Genomic DNA, 19,987 nt, shown 5'->3' with positions numbered 1-19,987 from the left:
TGACAATGTCAATAAAGACGTAGAAGAGTTGTGCGGGCACAAAAGGAACTACAAACTAGTCTATGTACAACCTTTTATCTACACTGTAGATTCTACAGGGTTAATTGAACAGGCCTTGGCATTGGACACTTAGTGAGACGGACTTTATCTGCAAAATATCCCACAAAGAATTAATAAACAGCTACAAAGTGCGAAATCAATACAAAGCCACTGCAAATGGCTACAAAGATACACATAATGACCACAATGATTATAGTTAAGTACTACAAAGACACAAAACACCTACAGAGATCAACCGAATGAGACACAGTATCACCACAAGGTTGCATATCTTTAATTGCAAAGAAACACAGATCATACTTTCATTGATATACTGTGCATCAAAATAAACAGGATTATTATGTAAAGAGGAACTTATCAGGAGACATTTTTACTATAATTATCAGGTATTTGAGTTTTTCTTGCTTTCTTTAACGACAGGATGGCATATACAAGGCATTTGTTCCTCAAGGGATATTTCTATGCAGACTCTCAAAAGTCAAAGAGTTAAAGTGAATAATGCAGATTGTGATTTTATTTTATTTATTTTACTTTCGCACTGAAGTTGTGACTCTTACAAATCTTCCCGACCCTTTGCTGACATTTATTCAGCGATGTTGCAGTAGCATTAATGTGCACCTAAAGGTAAATTGAGGCAAATGGTTCATCTCAATAAAAGCATAAAAGCCGAGGGTGATCATGCAGTAAATACATCCCAGAATACGCAGAAGTCACGCTGTCTTTTTAAGAAAGGCATTGTAAACAGAAACGGCTTCCAAACCTTCGGCCTGTAGTGTAGTTAAATGAAATACAAACAGCTACAAAGAGCTGCAGGCAAACACAGAATAGCCAGAAAGAAATGATAAACCGCTGCATGCAACATCACAAGTTCTTCAAAAGAAGTGTAAATGAATGTAAAACAGACAATCAAAGTTAATACAATGATTTTCCAGTCAACTACAGACAGATAAAGAGACAGAAGAGACAAATAAACTACAAAGAAATAAACACAAAATGGCAACAAAGACGCCAAACAAACCGATCTCATTTAAAAATGTCTCTCCTGAGTAGTGATCTGAAAGACTGCAAGGCCAAAATGAGCAACACTGCGCTCTATTGATGAGAGACAATTTGGACGGTGCCGTGTCTCTGTATCACCAGGCCAGGGTGAGATCTGAAACCTTACATCAAATCAAAACTGTAAATTTGAGAACAAATGCCATCCTTATATAAATATAAATATATATATAAATGAGTCAGTGACACTGACGTTATTGAGCCCGTTCTAAAAATTCTCCGCTGCACTGCGACCACGTGTGACGCACAGGCTCGACAAATGCTGCATCCATTATAATCCCGGTGGACCCAGACAGCCTCCTCAGCAAACGTGCCACACTTCACCTTCAGAAAAATGGGGCAGAAAGAGCAGCCTGGTCCTGGTCCACGGTGGCAAAGGGTTAAAGTAAAACAGTAGTAGTAGTCTATAACTCATGTTTTGCGTGAATCACTGACTGGAAAACATGTAATTAAACCCCGGAGGACAAATTAGGAAATTAATGGCAACACATACTGGAGGGGAGGAAATTAGCGACAACATAAATACACCTGCCTGTTAGAGTTAGGCGTGACTGACTGCTTTTGTTGACATCACAGGTGCTGGTTTGGGAAGCGAGCTGGCGTGTACACAGACTACATCTACCAGGGTCCCATGATTCTTGTTTTAGTGGTAAGAGCATCTCTTTTTTGTTCTTCATGTGTGTGTGTGTGTGTGTGTGTGTTTTTGTCCTGCAGTAGCAGCACAGAACCTGACATGACCTGCTGATATAATTATTCTTCATTATGACTTTAAAATGCCTGGCAGGCGTGAAACTCTGGAAAGCTCGACACATTCTTCATGTTAGCGATGATAAATGTGGAGGCCTAACACTTTTTCCTATTAGGCGTGACTTCTAAATCCCTGCGACTTGGCAACTTCTGGGATTCATTTTTGGAATATGGGCAGAAAAATGAGAATGAAAACCATATATAAATTCGGGCTTGAAAGAATTATCTCCGACTCTGGATCGTTTCCATCCCCCGAGGGGACATTTCCATGCTTTTATTCCATTACTTCATTAAGTTTCTGAATCTATGGCATTGTCTGTTTGACTGAAAACTTCTTTCATCTTCAGCCAGCGCAGCTATGAAATTACAGCTAAGAGGAATGATAACATGACATTAGACTGGACATAAACCACCACCAGGACCCCTCCTTAAGCTTTTAGATCATGGCGGTGTTATTGTGACTCTTCCTCACCCTGTTGGGGTGGTCTCCTTCAAGCTTGGCCCCTTTTCAGGGCGCATGTGAAAGATGCTGCAGGTTTTAAAGAGCGACTCCTGTCCAAGATTTAGTCATCGCTCATCTGGACCCTTGGCTGCGCTCCCGAAACAATGTCCTCGAGCCAGAGGAATGTTGATCAGTAATTTAATCTAAGAAATGAAAAACAACATTTATTTTTGTTTTGTTTTACTCCACCAGATCACATTCTGAAGCCAAGTAAATTTAAAATACGTTTTAAATACAAAATTCATAGTTTTTGTTATGATAATAAACTGAATAATTTGAAGTGAAGCCGTGTAAGTAAATCAGATTTTGGTAATAAAAATGGCTGTTAAGTCTTTGAATTTATATTTAATATCATCTTTTAATTTGGCTATTTAGTTTATTATTAGATCGGCCAGAATGAATTGTTTGCTTCTGTCTGGCTCCCCCAGTTGACCGAAATCTGCTTTACACTGAGATTAGTTTTATAATTAACATATAGACAAAGAAACACAGGTCTCAATAAATAAATACTGTTTTGGTAAATGAAAGAGACATTTGATTAATGTTTACAGTTTATTTTTATCTGTAAATTTGTACTGCATGGAAGATTAACAAATAGATTTAACAGGGATCATTTGGTTTGGTCTGGTTCCTCTAGTCTAGTCAACCCGTCATCTTTTGTTTTTTTACGTTATGACCAATCATACTTAAAACTGAGATTAGGACTCCCCACATAACATAATTAATCAGTCAATAAACACATTTTTGGTAAATAAAAGAGACATTTAATTCATGTTTTCACATTTTATTTCTACATTTCCGCTGATAACCCTTTATTTAAGATATTTTTCTGTATATTAAAAAGGAATGAAGCCCACGCTTCATTAAAATCTGTTATGTGCAGTTAATAAAAGATCAGCTTAGCTAGCTACAGTCATTTAGATTTAACAGGAATCATTTGCTTTGGTCTGTTTCATTTCTATACATCAGCTTTTAATTAAGGCTATTTATTTTGTTATTCTTAAAGCTGATAGGAATCGTTTGCTTCTGTCTGGTTCACCCACCAGACCGATCCTTCTTCAGAGTAAGATTAGCTCCTAATTGACATAAAGAAACAGAAATGTGGGATAAATAAATGCATGAATAAATGAAAAACCTTGAATTTCTGGCTGATTCACATCATTGTAGCGCATTATTCGACAAGTAACAAGTAGAAACAACTTCAGATGACATTAAAAAAAAATTGCGTAGGCACTTTTCACTGCAAAGTCCGAAACTATTCCAGCCGTGGTAAAACTATTGTCACGGTTCTCAGAAAAACAAGCCCAAAAGAAAGACACTGAAGGCAGAGGCGAAGATTGAAAGACTCGTCGCTTTAAAGAAACGAGGACAAAAGAACAGAGAAAAACAAAATTCAAATCATAACAGGCAAAGGGAGGGCTGCAAATATAAGGCACAAAGAAGGTGGCCGACAAAGAGGGGAGGGCTGTGTGTATAAACACACACACCCAGCTCTCCCCTATATATTTTTATATGTCGGCAGGTGGCCGGTGGGTAAGAGAGGATCAGGTGCAGGCGGGAGTGACTGATCTAAAGAAACGAGTAAAACTAACTGAATGAAAGGAGTCCTGGTTAACGTGGTTGAACATTATTAATCCGAAAATGAGATTAAACCAGGCAGATTTCCATATATGTTCTCCAAATTTCCTCTTATGATCATTATCAGGTGCTAATGGTGATGCTAATAGCTAGCAGTTTCAGATGTCGCTGTTACTCTTCTGCCCATCACCACTCAAAGCCTCACACAAACGACTTCCAGGTTATGAGAAAATATGTCAATAAAAGTTAAATAGTGGTAGTTATTGTTATTAGTTCCTGGTTAAGTTTTAATGGACCAAACTATGAAGAAAATCAGTCGGCGACTCAAATAAATAATTGCTTTTATCACCTCTAGTTCACACATGAAAGCATTTCATGCGTGCATTTTATCTCCTCTGGCCACCTCTTCGACTCGAACTCCCCTCTTTCTCTGCCACTTTCCTTTCACTTTCGACAGTGTTGTCCCTGCTGGCTCCCCTCTGTTGGAGTGACCTTCCCATCCTCGTCAAAACCGCACATTATCGTCTCTCCTTAGCCGAACAAAAATCACTTCTTCAAGAGGCACTCTGTCTCTGTCTCCTCCCTTACTCCCCCCTGAAGCACAGATCTGCCTCCTTCAATATCTCTCCGTTACTTTCCCAGAGAGAGAGAGAAAAAAGAAAAAATCTTGCTTACAATAGCATGTTCTTTCTGGCTTTTATATCTTTGCTTCCCACTTGATCCTGCAGGATCATAGTCCGGTCACCAGAATATTTGTGGTATCTGCCGCGGCTGTGAACTCTCCGTGCCTCACCATCGGCGCCGCTTAAGACCAGCATTAAAGTGATGGCTTGCTGCAAATGAACAAATGAATCCGGGATGTCATTAAAAATGTTAACACCGGCAGTAATGCGCGAGGTTAGAGAGGACCGGCGGAGAGCACCTTCTTGAAATATTGCCATACATCTGTTCAGACCAAGGTCGGGTCACCTTGCCCTGGAAAGTATTCCTGTGTCTATTTTTGCCCCTGTGTTACATTCACACCTACTAAATGAGCTATTGATTTTGTCATTCATGAGCAGCAAAAAAAAAAAAAAAAAAAAAAAACAATGTCAAGGAGCACTTCAGATAACACCCAGCGTTTAGCATTATGCTAGTTTAATATTATTCCCACTGTTGGTAAATCCAAGGTCTTAAATATTCACCCACCAGAAGCTGCTTTTCTAGAATCAGCAGGTGGAGGAAATCAAAAGAAGCACCATATAAAAATACTACAATTACTATCAGGTAAAGGTCTTTGTGCCCATTATACAGAATGGCAAGGACTCATTACACAATTATAGCTCATTATTTATGAATGAGCAAAGTTGCGCTTCAGCGTTGCAGCTGGTCAAGGTCTAGCTTATTTTATATGCTTATGTATGTATAATTTATATGTTTTGCATGTATGATCTTAAGTAAGTACATGCACTTCATGCAGAAGGGGAGAGTGAAGTAGTCGCAGAAGAGTTTCCAGTAGGAGTCAGCTATAGGTTGTCCTCAGGTCTGCTTTATATTTAATTAAACATTTTAAACAGCTGCTTTTCCCCCAAAACAACAGTGGAAGTGTTTATGTTTGTAAAGGTCCCACCATGTACTGAAGAACTCGTGCCACGCGAATGCAAAACAAATGTGTTGTGGTTAATCTGCCACCTAAAACTGTCAGAGGAATGCAACTCAAAACTGCAGTGATTATAATTTGTTTTTAAAGAGAGAAGTTTGGAAGTTGGCCGAAGCTAAAGTGCCTCATGCACGGTGCGCATTAACCAAATCCAATTCTCAACACTTTCCCTGTGATGGGCTTCACCTAACTGACATCAAGTTTACTCATCACTCTTCGCAATCAACACTCAGTGGCAGCAGCCTGGAACGAAGAAAAAAACACACACACGCCCGTTTTAAAAACATTTAAAGTGAGCTCATACTATAAATAAGTGGTGATCAGTTGATGTTGTCCTGGCTTAAAACAGGACTTCACTAGTTCAGCATAGACGCATTTGGTTTCCACGTAACAGGATAGTCCTCCATATTGAACAAATGCCTTAAACTGTTCATTTTTGTCTTTGAAGGTTATCTTGTTTATCTTGTTTGTCTACATCTTTAACAAAAGACACAAAACAGAACAACTCGTTTCTCCAATGGCAACCATTTTGTTGTAAACTCTTCAACTATTGAGTATTATCAATTCCCAATGGAGAGACTTCAGGGGGAGTTGGTCTGTTTTTCAGACCAGTGTCATGTACTACCTCCCTAGCAGCTAGCAGTAGCAAATATTTGGTATATTGGTCGATTACTATGATAATAATAAAACTATCCAAAAACCACAACTGGAGTTGTTGAACTTTTCTTCCTGATCTTCAGTGGGAGAGAAGAGTTTTAAATCCGCATGTCAAAATATTTAAATGTGGCATATTTATTAAAATTGTCAAAACAGAGTTAATACAATGTCTTTAAATGTTGCAGTGATGAAATCCCTGTGGTGTCTTCGCCAGAGCTTTGTAAGTGGTTTGAATGGACTCTGTTCCCAGTGTCTTTTTAAAAATAAAACTTCATCTATATGGATAGATAACCCAATAAAATACAAGTGAACTTTAAAACTGTATCATTAATTATAAGGGAGATAACTGTACTGGAAACTGTATTTAAAAAAAAAGGCATTGCCTGCACATTGATAGTGCTGCCATCACAATGTAGTGTACATTAATCTGAAATCCCGTCTCCTGGAAATGTGTTTCCTATGCAAATAAATACATATTATACAAACACAAATTTTAAAGGAATTCCCACTGGATTTCACAGTGAATCAATGCAGTGAGGAAACACTGTTGCAAATAATGCGAGTAATATGTTCATCTTTCAGTACAGCTGTGACAACTGTATTTTTAAATGGTTATGTTTAGACTCTGCTGGGTTAAGGTTAGGGGAAGGTCTGCTGGAGACATGGTGTGTCTTGTTCCATTTAATCAAACCCACCAGAGTCCTTTTCGGTGCCTACGGGCTGTGACACACCAAGCCAACCGCCGGCCGTTTGCTGGTATAAAGCCGTCAATAAGCGCCCGTGACCCCTGGCTCTTTCAGAGTGTCCCGCACCGTTTGAATTTGAACCGCTGACAGCAGCTTTTTTTTTGCCAATTACAGTCGCAGAAAGGTCTTCTAGTGTTGCATCTTTGTCTTATCGGGACATTGGAATGTTTCCATGACAACGTGATCAGCATTATTCAGGGGACACCACCTCTGTAGGGCAGTTTGTAGCTATTCTCAGCTTCCCGCACTTACTGTTTTTCTTCTGAATGATGAATATGGACTACTGCCACCTGCTGATGTGAAGAGTTATTTTATCCCAGGTGTAAAAACGTCTGTACCAGCTGATCGTTGGCTGTAGTCTTTGTGTTGTGTAAATTTTTTTGGTCCAGACGTCACAATCAGCCTTGGTCACCGGTAGTTCTTTGATGTCAGTTTGGTGTGTCCGTACTTTAAGCCATAAATAGGACTCTGGATGTAAACTCTGCACCGCTGTGAAAGCTGATTGCTCTGTTTGCCCACCATCCACCCCGACCTCCTTTCACTGTTTCTGCTGCACCTTGATAAGACTTTATGAAAAAAAGTACATTTTTTGTACAATGAAGTACATTCATTGAACCAAGTGTAACTAACTGATTTGCAGATTGGTTGTTTTTACTCCAAAATCAAGTGGGTGGAGTTAAGGCCCTTCTTAAATAAGACACCAGGTGTTCTCCAGTTTATTGTTGAAGTAACCACCCTGGTATCCATCCACTATCTCGATGTCCCACCCCTGAACGGTCTGTGAAACCTTCCCGTGGAAGTCAGTCACCATCTCCTTGCCCTGGAGGCGTTGTTGTCAAGCCAACAAAGACCTTGACCACCTTATATCAGACACAGTGCACATCCAACAATGGCAAAACCATCCAAGGACTTCTGCATACGGCAACTTTTGTATGTGACGTATTGGAAGTTCACAGAAATATAAACCTCTAACCCCGCCAGTGATTACTGTCACCTAAACCTAACTGAAAAAAGCAATTTAGCTTTATAGAAAAATTCATACCTAGGAGACAGGGTTGTTAAGTAGTTGTATTGTGTTGTGTACTGTGAGCAAGTTGGATTCAAATAAATAGAGAAATATTGCACATGATTTCTTCACTGTTTATTTGCTGTACATTGAATAAAAAAACACCAATGTGGCTTTGTAGCTCTGAATGAAAACTGTAATTTGAAAACTGTGTGCTTTCTACATTTATTCATAATATTGCACTTTGATGTTTGACAAGAGAGAGTGTGTTGGTTCCTGATGTTGAAAGTTTAAATGCAGAAGTATAAATTACTATCAGAGGACACATTATGAGAGATAAATGACGAGCCCTCATTTTATTTGACTTTCCTTCAGATCAATTTCATTTTCCTCTTCAACATTGTGAGGATCCTGATGACCAAACTGCGAGCCTCCACGACATCCGAGACAATCCAGTACAGGTGAATGTAATGTGACCTGCCGCCTGTGCACACCTTTAATTAATCACGTTTCATATTTGATCAGAGAGTGCAGTGACCTTTCCCCCCCCCCCTGTCTAATCTTTGGTCTCTTTGTCTGTAGGAAAGCTGTGAAGGCCACTCTGGTCCTTCTTCCCCTCCTAGGAATCACCTACATGCTGTTTTTTGTCAACCCGGGGGAAGATGAGATCTCTCAGATCGTCTTCATATATTTCAATTCATTTTTGGAATCCTTCCAGGTACGTTTTAGCCATCAATCAATAGCGAGTGTAATGTAATCTGTGCGTGGGTCGGGCTTTTTTGGGATAATAATTGTAATGAGTAGACAGTGAAGTGTCCCTGTCCGGAAATGATTGAATGAATGTTTGGTATAAGCTGCTGTGTATGCGATTAAAACAGGATCGGGTGTTTTTTGATGATGGTTTGTCCTCTTTTATCTCCCTCCTCATCTCACACAGGGCTTCTTTGTGTCAGTATTTTACTGCTTCCTGAACAGTGAGGTAAGCAGATTCCCATTGGCTTATTGATTTAAGCATTTTATGTCCTCTCTCTTTACTTCAGCCACTTATTTATATTTCCCTTTTTCCCGGCGCTTCTGCTCTTCCTTTTTGTTGGTCGTTGCTGCGTGCATGTGTGTGTGTCCGTGCATTATTGCGGGTATTTGAGTGATGGAGCCTGAAGCACTTATATTTAGGGCACAATTAGGACTTGTCATGTACCGACATAAGTGACATCACACTCGACGCTTTATGACAATGTCAGCCTTAATTTGGTTCCATGGAGAAACCGGGGGTGAAACCTGCTCAAAATAACACTGACGTATTAATATGCATGCATGGAGGAATGCTACTTGAATGTTTTAGTGTGTTATATTAATAGATGTAGCAGCAGTAGTAGGGATTTTATTGGTCTGTCTGTTGTAGAAGAAGATTACAACACACAGAGGCAAATAGTTGCACATACAGTTACACTATGACATACACTTACGCTGTACTGTTTGTGAACATATTTATAAATGTCTGTGGTTCTTCTTTCCTGCACCATTGAAAACCACTAAACTATCCTCCTCACATGTTTGGACAGCCGCGAGCCATTAGCAGCCCACCACAGGGTGTAATCCGGCCCCCAGCATGAATTTGCAAAGTGCAAAAATCACATAGAAGACTGTAATTTTTCAATTCAACTGAATAGTAACTGCTATTCCTGATTTGGCCGCCGTTTTCGAAAAGAGGAGAGGACAGAACACAACACTGAGACTCAACACGACTAAACAGCAGACAGCAATGTGCCCAAAAAGCACGTATTTTTCTTAAGAAATTCAATTTTTCTTAAAGGATAGTTTATTAAATGTAAATTCTCCTAATTTACTTGTTCCTCTTTGCATTAAAACAAATGGAAAAATCTGGAGTTGTCGTTATTTATAGATAATTATGCTGTTATCTTTGTGGTGGCCCCCAAACTAAAATGAATTTGACACAGGCAGGAAATGCTAATGGTTTCACAGCAGCTAAGGCAGAAAAAAAATCATTTGTTCAATTTAAGCAGCACAAAAGAAGTAATAGACAGGGCCAATATATTTACAGCTGAAAGAATACTAAGTTTAAGTCAAGAATACGCAAAACAAAAATATCTGCGGCAATGCTAGCAGCTCTGAGAGGCTACACTTATTAGCACAGGTCCAATGTTCACCATTTAGCTTAGTGTATTAGCATGCTAACTATATTACCAATTAGCAGCAAACCTGAAGTTCAAATTTACTTTAAAATTTTGTGAGTATTTAGCCATGACGTAATTTAGATTTTGGAAAGGTGATGATCCTAGATGAAATGTCAACAAAGTCTGGGATTTTAGCAGATTTAGTCTCTAAGCTCATTGCGGTGCCTGCGACCATCGTGATCTTGGCAGTTAGCAACTCCTGCTAACTCTCAACTAATTTCAAAATGGGCAAAGAGGTGGAACGTAAATGTTGCTCAGGCTAAAGACGGCTAGTTTGACTTGTTCTGCAGCTAGGGAGCTCCACTTTTCAAGAGCCATCATAGTGTCACTTTGTTGTTGTATCATTGTTGGAGATAGCCTCTAGTGGTCATTTGAGGGACTGCATGTGTTGTCATTTCCGTGTTTCCATCTTGGGGGTTAAGCAAAGCAGTGTACCCACATGTACGATTATTATCGTATTTGTATGATAATATCACCCTCTGTACTATCAGTAATTCCCAAAATCACATGATCAAATCAGGTATCTACAATAATCTTCCGCAAATTACGATAATTTTAAGCTTCTGGTACAATCATTTTCCATCTGTGGCAAAGACACGGGGAGCTTATACCTCAGTTAATATGCCATTAAAAGTTACATACATAATAATGAAAGCATTACATTACTCACTATTTAATTACACCATTGTGCTCTCCAAAGTGTCAGTCAGTAGCCTTATTGCTAAACAGAACACCTGAGCCACAGACTGGTCACTAAGAGAGAACCACTGGTTGCTAATCTGACGTTTCAGCCTGAAAGATCTGGTTCGACGCTGCTGCTGAGTGTAGCATCATATCGCAGCGTAATTTTACCTCAGTCACAAGTTATTTCTTGACGAGCACGTTGTAATATCAGCCGCCCTTCGGTTATTGTCTCACACTGCGATAACCGGAGGGATGATGAATTAGGATCTCATCATGGACCTTGTTGTAGCTGCAACAAGGAGCTTAGGCAGCATGTGTAGCCCACTGAGGGTATTGATTTAGTGTTTTGTTACCAGCTGAGGGTTGCAGGAAAAAGCAGGGAGGGGGGATGAAACAGATGAAGAAAGGATTACCGCGATCACATTCAAGAGAAAAGAAAACATTTAGTACAAAAACATGAGCGGAGGATTAAAGGATCTTTGGGTTGGACGACGTAAGCCAAACACAATACTGCTTTGCGTATTCATCAGCCGAGTTGTAAATTATGATGGTGTGCTCTAGGATATTTCACATGGATCAGCTTTTTAGGGCAAAGCAGAGTATATAGTGACAGCTGGAGGCAGGGGATGCACGGAGGAGCGACACATTGATCCTGGGTTGAAGGAGAGCGGAGGAACGCATTTTAATCATCATTAAAATGATTTATAGCACGCTGTTACGACAAAACATATGAAAAGTACGGTATGGACTGCAGCTGGAAAGTCAGTGGTGCAAAAGAGTCGGTAGTGGTATAAAAATGGAATAAAAAAAAATCTAATTCATCATGCTGATTAAAATAGGTTACTATTATTGGACTCACAATCATGAGATGAGTCGATAAGTTTAATTATAAGCTCCATAGCCAGGCTCAGGAGGCAGTAATTATTTAATTTGGGCATACTTTGCACTGTAACTCTAATTATTGTGATATTTTATTCAATAAGGAGTATTAAACATGCAATAGACACTATTATACAATGTTAAGTCAAAAGTCTCAATTACACTATGACATGACAGACAATTGGCAGTGCAATTAAAACTTAAATGGTGGAAATCAGATAAATTAATCAGAATCATCAGTCAAAATTTTGTAACATCAGTGTATTTCTCTGTTTTGCAGTATCTGAATTTACTCACACGTTATAGAGTAATTCGTTTTCTCTGTAATCTGATATGATAATAATGAGCTTCTGATTTAAACATAAAATGCTAAAGAAATTCCCTTACTATACACTTTTATGCACTCTAGTCATTAAATAATCCATCCATCCATCCTATACTTCAACATTTTCAACTATCATATACTATCATATAAAAAGACTTTGTACTTAGTAGCACGTCTAGTTTAAGAAGTATGTAAACTGCATATCAAATGAGCACCGTTTTTGGTTTTTGTTTTTTTTGGTTGGTTTGGTTACCATTTATTTTGGTGATAACTGGACATACAGGAAATGTCATCTTAAATCACGACTCCATGGACAATACATACCGTTTATCAAAACAATTTATTCTAGAAAACAGCATGAGGCAGGATCTGCGTAAACAGCGTCAGCGTAAATGAATTAAATCACTACCAGCTCAGCAGGACCATCGATCAGCTGACAGTCCTTCCTCTGCTTTGTTGTTGACAGGTGCGCTCAGCTGTGAGGAAGCGCTTCCACCGATGGCAGGAGCAGCACTCCATCCGAGCCCGGATGACCCAGGCCATGTCCATCCCCACTTCACCTTCACGGGTCAGCTTTCACAGCATCAAGCAGTCCACGTCGCTATGAGAGACGAAACCAACTCTGTCCTGGATGCGTGCTTCGGGACAGAGCCTCCAGCTGTCATTGTCATCGTTTTGTGCCACATCACTGGAGTACACTAAAACACTTTCCAAGACCAGGGCGAGGCTAGAGAGCGAGACAGAGACTGCATCTGTCTCCTAAACCTCAGGAGGGACGTTTCACAGACTTTCAGGAGAAAATGGGACTGGGGGGGGAATGAACACTGCGGAGGTTAGTGGATCAAAAGGCGACCGAGCGGATTCTGTGACCCCGGAGTTTGGATGTGAATGTACAGCACTCCATTTGTTTTTTACATTTGCCCTCCGTATTATCTCGTATTTCTGCTGGCACTCTGTATTTTTGTTTTGCCATCATCGTCATCAGTGGAGCTCGTGCTGCTGGACTGCACTGAACTGGCTTCCACTCCGGCGGAGAGCTCGCTCCAGGGCATCAAGTTTTATTTTTCGGGTTTTTATCCTGCTGTCACGAAACACTTGTCTGGTCATGGTGTTTGTTAATTTGGTGTTGTGCTATCTTCTTCCTCGTGCTGCTTTTTTCGCAACTTTCCAGAAAGGTTAAACACATTCCATAATTCCTGCCTGAAGAGTTTTGTTCCAGAATAACTTGTCCACCAGGCGCTTCTATTAAAGTTGAGCACGTCCTCAGTTAGCTTCGATTCATGGAATAATTTGCGACTGAAAGGTGATTATTTAAGTTGGCAAAAAGAGTGGAAATCAGGGTGACACAGCTAACCTTGCGATCTTGAGTGTTTTATTATGAAGGAATTATCTGACATACAGCAGCTCTTTCTCAAGACACAAACTGTCTTATATTATTCACATGCCTGCTATGGCATGTGCAAATCACTCTAGGATAAGGTTTAACTCTTTACTTTATGGGCTAAATGCTAACTGTGTAAGAGGTCAGTGGGTTTTTAGAACTTCCTCTTTAATCAGCAGTAAAACTTAAAGGAAACATTAAAGTTGCAGCCAAGAAATGAGCTGTAAGAAAAAGTCTTGCTTCATTTCAGATTACCATTATTTTTTTCTCACACAATGTACAAAAAAACTGAGAAGCATTTGAAACTCCAGAGAAGGCTAGCAAGAGGATTATTTTAGTTTCTGGCACTCTGGTGATGTGTACGTAAAAAAGTAAATAATTATTCATATAGCATTTCTACAGATGCTGCAAAGTACAAGCAACAGTTTTAGAAGCGCAAGATACGTTAATGGGCGGGGTGGTTCCACAGTCTATTGGGCCTCCAGGTAAAAATGTGCACCTTAGATATAAGGAAAACTAAGCACATTGCCACTTCTGTAGTTTATAATTCCCTAAGTTCAAAACTTAAACTGCAGCAGTGGGAATGTAGTGTCGTTACATGGCTTCCACTTAGGGAGATCTTTTACTATCATTGAAAATTCATCATGTCTCCACTACTGTAGTTTAGTGGAAGTTTCTTAGGGAGGTCTCTTTCTGTTGTTTAAAATTTCAGCACATTGTCACTGCTGTAGTTTAGAATTTGTCTTTCCCCGTTAGGGCCCCTCACAAAGGTCCCATGATGTCATTCAAAATGTAGCACATTGCTACTGCTGTAGTTTAGAATTCGTCATCTAGCAGAAGTTTCTTAGGGAAGTCTCCTACTGTCATTGAAAAATTTAGCCACTTCTGTAGTTTACGATTTGTTGTAAACTACAGAAGAGGTTCCTGCTATATTTGAAAACTTAGATTTTAAACTGCAGCAGTAGCAATGTGCTGTCGTTAAGTGGCTTCTACTCAGGGAGATCGTTTACTGTCTTTTAAAATTCATCACATTTCCACTACTATAGTTTAGTGGAAATAGTGGAAGTTTCTTAGGGAGGTCCCATACTGTCATTAAAAACGTAGCACGTTGCTACTGCTGTAGTTTATAATTTATCATTTGGTGAAAGTTTCTTAGGGAAGTCTCTTACTGTCATTGAAAATGTAACACAATGCCACTTCTGTAGTTTACGATTGTCGTCAGACGACTGCCCCTTAGGGAGGTCCTTACTATAGTTGAAAATTATACACATTGCTACTGCTGTAGTTTTTGTAGTCAATTAGCTTTTGCTTTGGGAGGTTTATACTAAAATTGAAAATTTGGCGCCACTTCTGTAGTTTAAAGTTTGTTGTCAGGTGGGGGACCCTTGGTTGAGTCTATCATTGAAAACTTAGTACATTGCCACTGCTGCAAGTTTGTGAGTCCTTGGGTGCCCCCTTCTGGCCTGGTGCCCAAAGCAGTCGCCCCTGGTTAAAAGGGGTTTTGGAACAAAACTCTTTAGTTGAATAAAGAGACTTATTATCGCTGCCTCTCTACCTGCAAGCCACAAAAGGAGGATTTGTACAATCAAGGAAGTTGTTTTTCCTTCTCCTCCGTACCATGTGACTTTCTGCAGGTGGCTTTAACTGTAAATATATATATAACAAACAGAGCAGAAGTTGTCAGCAAATCTAAACCAAAAATAAAACCACACGAAAACCACACACTGTAAATCATATGGGCACATTTAACTATGTGATCAGCAGCTCACAGTCCACATTCCTACTAAACCAGTTTGCCTAGCATTTGTGCATTTTATGTCAACTGCTGTTTATATTCAGTTGTATATGGACCTTCACTTTCTGTCGCCCTATAATTTTAATATATATTTTTTTATTATTATTATTCCTTGCAGGTGATGTGTGAGCTCTGGTTGTGCTGAAATGTCAAGTTATTATAAAAGTAGTCGATTATCACATGCCATTAAGATGTAGCTGCTTTCAGCTTGATTTGAGCTTTTTGGGGGTAAAACAAACAAACAAAAAAATCTAATTAAATCAGAAAGATGTATATTTATCATGCACTTTTTTTTTGTCATGTAAAGGAGTAAGAGTTCCTTCCTTCATAGTCACATGGTACATGATGGTCGATCCAAATCACAATCTGAGTCACCATATTATTTATTGCTATTTATTTTCTCCATTTTCATACTTGAAAAGATGAGACGAGCTAATAAAAATTGTGTGTTGCATTTGACCGAGTGAAAAATTCAACACAAGCCTGAGCTGTTTATTTATAGTCACCGTTTTATTGCAAAAACTACCAAGTTTCAGCTGCACTCAGCGTCACATGGCCATTTGTCTCCCCGGTTTCCCCCGAGACAAAAGCGAGCAAGAAACACATTCTGAGCATCCTGTGATCCTCTTAAGCTTTGTGTGTGCGTCTCAAAGGGGAGCGCGGCCCCGACATCGGCTTTTAAATAAGATCTTTCCGCCTAAGTGAACAACCATGAGGAGTTTTTCCCTGCTTTTGATCTGCGGCGTTTCCACTGAAAGCAGAAAAACAAAATCATGTTGCAAACATCAGCTGTGACAGAATCCGAGGCCGTTCTCCAAGCACCACACTGTGTGCTATGATTTAGGGCTCTCGGCAGAACCGCGATGCTTAATTGGATGTGAACTTCCACCACGTGATCACTTAAAGATTAGGAAGGTTAGTCGCCGCCTGCGGTGTAGCTTCGAGGAAAGATTCATTTTTACAGTCAGAGTTTGTGGCTCTGGAGGCTGTTACTCATCTTCACAGTTAACAATTAGACTTTAGTCAGGGTGATTCAGTTGGCATTACTTGCTCTGATGATTGCGTAATGGCTGTTTGTTTGTTTGTTTGTTTGCAGCTCTGGTGTTACAACCATTGTAGTAAAGAGGATACGTCACTGTTTTATTTATTTAATTTCCACGTGCAGAAATTCCCAGCTCATGCCGACGAACATTTATTATTAAAATTTTAAAGGGCTGAAATTCAAAAACGGATCTATGTTATACTTAAAGATATACATATACAGCACTTACAAGGTTTTAGGTCTGGGGACCTTCTGAATTTTCTACATTTCTTCATAAAAACGTCTCATAACCTCAGCGTATTTTCATACAAATCCTGAAAGTAGACAGCGAGAACCCAACCAAACACATGAAACAGAAACAGTGTACTTGTGTATAGAGGGTACCCTCCCCCTGAGTGGCAAAAACATGGTGAAATATAGTAGTAAATACAAAAAATGTGGATTATCAAATCAAATTAAGAACTTTTGGACTCGACAACGATCCATACGAACTAGCATGGATTTGGAAAAGTGGATTAGTCTCCAAAACATTTATTTTGTTCTTCTTTATGCATTTTTTTTAGTAGAACAACTTGTTCTTTGGTTTGTTGTCTTGCTGCATGATCCAGTTTCTCCTAACATTCAGCTCCTGGACAGATGTCCTGACATTTTGTTTTAGAATTGATGGTATGCTTGGTATAATACAACTCATCCTGGTTTGGCCCGAACATGGACATTTCATCCGCCATGTTTCACGGACAGGATGAGTTTCTGATGCTGGAATGCCGTGCTGTTTAGTCTCTAAGTATGATCCACTAATTTAAATCAAACACTTCTTTGGTCTCATCTGTCCACTAAACATTTTTCCAAGTAGTCTTCTGACTTCCATATAATATTTAACAAACTGCAGATGGGAGTTACTTTTTGGAGAGTAGTATCTTTGTCCTTGCCATACACCATGGTTGTTCAGTGTTCTCCTGAATTCATGAACATCAACATCAGACAAATTGGAGGAATTGCAGCTGTTTTTTACAAAATAATAAGACAAACAAACCCATTTATAGACAATTTGTTAGTTTTTAATATATATATTTTTTTAATTACAATTATTTATGCTACTTTCTTTAGTTGTTTGTACCTTTTTTCACCTGTAGTTTTGGGACGACCCTATCAGGTTTTGCATTATTTCAGATGGTATAATCTACACACTAAAGAATGGATGTTCACGTCACCATAAACTGTTGGAGGAGAATCAAACTGCTACAAAGAACCTGAGGGACACCAAAAAGAAGAAGAAGAAGAAGAGGACTGTTCGAACCAACAAAAACAAGGAGTGGGCGTTAAACCAGAGGAAAGCTTTGGTCTGAGGAGTCCAGATGGGTCAGTTTGTAGAGAGGTGGACTGTTGAGATTGCTGTGGCATGAATTGTGTCTGTAAAGCACTTTGGGTGTCAATAGTTAGGAATTCCCAAAGAACTCAACATTTAAACAGCATGGTTACCGTACCTTCCTGAGTGTTTGAAAACACAAAACCTTAAATACAAACTCATCACGCGCAGCCACACACACACAGCTTCATTATCGGTTCATGTGACTTCTCCAAAGATCCCAAACATAAGATTGAATTTGGGGAAAAAATGTGTCTGAAAATCTGCCTCTATCAGGAAGACGGTGGGTTTTATAATGTTAAACCTCAGCGGGGAAATAAAAATGTACATTAGCCTGATGATGGGAAAAGCTACCATGGCAACCGGCTCTCATACATATGCATGAGATCAGCTCATAACGTGGTTACTGAAGAAACCTGTCTGCAGGTAAGTAATATAACTGTGTGGAGCTCATATTCCACAGAGGAAGGCCGCGGCATCGATGAAGGTAAGCGTCTTAGTCCCAGTGCATTGATCAGCCGTAACATAATGGCTGCAGACACATGAAGGGAATACCAATGATTATCATCTTGTTACTGTGGCTCCTGTCAGTGGGCGGGATATAGAGAGCAAGACTTTGTCCTCAAAGGTGATGTTTGAAGCAGGAAAACCTTACAAGTGGAAGGATTTAAGAGACTTTGACATTCTCCCTGGTTCAGTAATGGTTTGAGGAACACAACTTGGCCTCCAAGATGTTCTGGACAAGCAAGTCCGAACCATGGAGACTCCACCTCTCAACTTAAAGCAGGACTTAAAGGATCTGCTGCTAATGTCTTGGTGCCACATACCACAGCACACCTGCAGAGGTCTGGAGGAGCCCATGCACGTCCCTCTGCGCAAAGAGACATCTAAACAACATCTTTTCCAAGTCATTTTTGCGCATCTAATTTAGGTCACCTGAAGGTGCAGACTGTTACTCCAGATGACGTCTTTTTTTTGACGTCTACCGAACGTCCATTCATGTCATCCACAGTATGTCCTTATACATCAAATTCGAACTCATTTTAGACATTGTTTTGATACTACTTAGACTTAGACTTTAATGATCCATACACCTTTATTCATCTTGCTGTATTAACAATATTTTAGAAAAGAAAACAGGAAAATGAAAACAAACAAAAATATTACTTTTATTCAAAAATAATGTTTAGTCACAAATAATCATGTTCATACTACTACTATTACTACTACTACTATTAATAATAATGATAATAATAATAATAATAATAATAATAATAATAATACATCATGTCAAGTCCCTGCACCGTCCAAAAAAGTGACATAGCCCAGTGTTCAACTGCATATTGACGCCCAAATACGGTCATGATTGGACGTGCACAAAGCGGACCTGGTTTGCACGTCACATAGACGTCCAAAATGGGTCTTGGGCCGACTGACGCAGCACAGACATGATCTGCACGTCCATCAGACGTCTCATGTTTAGTGGGGTGGTCATAATGTTGTGGCGAACGCTACAATCGCTACAAACTCTTGTGGTTCAGACCCATTCTTTTCAATTCTACGTCAGTCACCGAGAATAACAAGGAAGCGCGTGTAATACGATGCACATCATGACGCCGATGGGAGCACCAGCCGTCTATTGTCTTTCACTTGTGTAAATGTAACCAGATCCACGAAGAGGAAAAATAACTGTGAGGAGGCTCTGCGGGCGGGAATCGATGTCAGTAAACATTTAGACTGAAATAAAAACCCATTATAATTCACTGGAATAATAGCATTTGTTGTTCGGCAGTGTGGGGAAATGCTTTGACAGCTTTTTTGCATCTCTAAGTAAAATAAATTCACATACACAATTATGAGATGGTTTGTAATGTGTGTATCGAGTGTTTTAATGCATGATCCGTAAGTGGACACTGCTTTAAACGCGGATGTAAGTGTAATAAATTGCAGTTTGTGATTGATTTATATGTTACTGAATTAGCTCCATAATGAGTACTCACAGATACATCGTGCTACGAATCCAGCTGTGGTCCACTGGTTTGAGAAGCAGGTCTGGGACTGGAGAGTCACTGGCTCGATTAGCAGGACTGAACGAACAGTGTTTTCCATCGTATCCACATATATTATAGGCCTTGTGGAAGAATAAAGTACTTCTTTTTTAACAATTTATAGTTTTTAAACAGGACCGAAATAAAGCACAAACTGTTTCTAAAAACATTTGCAACTTTCTGGATTTTATACTCTTCTCTGTCACCATTAAACTGACTTTTTGTCACTGATTATCTGCAGCTGCGACAAATCACTGGTATATTTCGTCTTTTATTGCAGT

The 19,987-nt window shown here is 39.5% G+C and overlaps 1 protein-coding gene across 1 annotated transcript in view; it reads left to right on the top strand.

The window, feature by feature from the left end:
• LOC125023015 (corticotropin-releasing factor receptor 1-like) overlaps positions 1-15,709 on the top strand; it is a 68,725-nt gene extending 53,016 nt beyond the window's left edge. Inside the window, exons 10-14 of the mRNA XM_047610071.1 lie at positions 1,693-1,765; positions 8,367-8,452; positions 8,574-8,709; positions 8,929-8,970; positions 12,541-15,709. Coding sequence (XP_047466027.1) covers positions 1,693-1,765; positions 8,367-8,452; positions 8,574-8,709; positions 8,929-8,970; positions 12,541-12,681 — 478 coding nt within the window. The 3' untranslated portion in view covers positions 12,682-15,709. The remainder of the gene's footprint in view (positions 1-1,692; positions 1,766-8,366; positions 8,453-8,573; positions 8,710-8,928; positions 8,971-12,540) is intronic.
• Positions 15,710-19,987: the final 4,278 nt, after the last annotated feature.

The sequence above is a fragment of the Mugil cephalus genome, chromosome 16, assembly GCF_022458985.1.
Source record: "Mugil cephalus isolate CIBA_MC_2020 chromosome 16, CIBA_Mcephalus_1.1, whole genome shotgun sequence".
Taxonomy (NCBI): Eukaryota; Metazoa; Chordata; class Actinopteri; order Mugiliformes; family Mugilidae; genus Mugil; species Mugil cephalus.
This window is presented reverse-complemented; position numbering and strand designations above follow the sequence as displayed.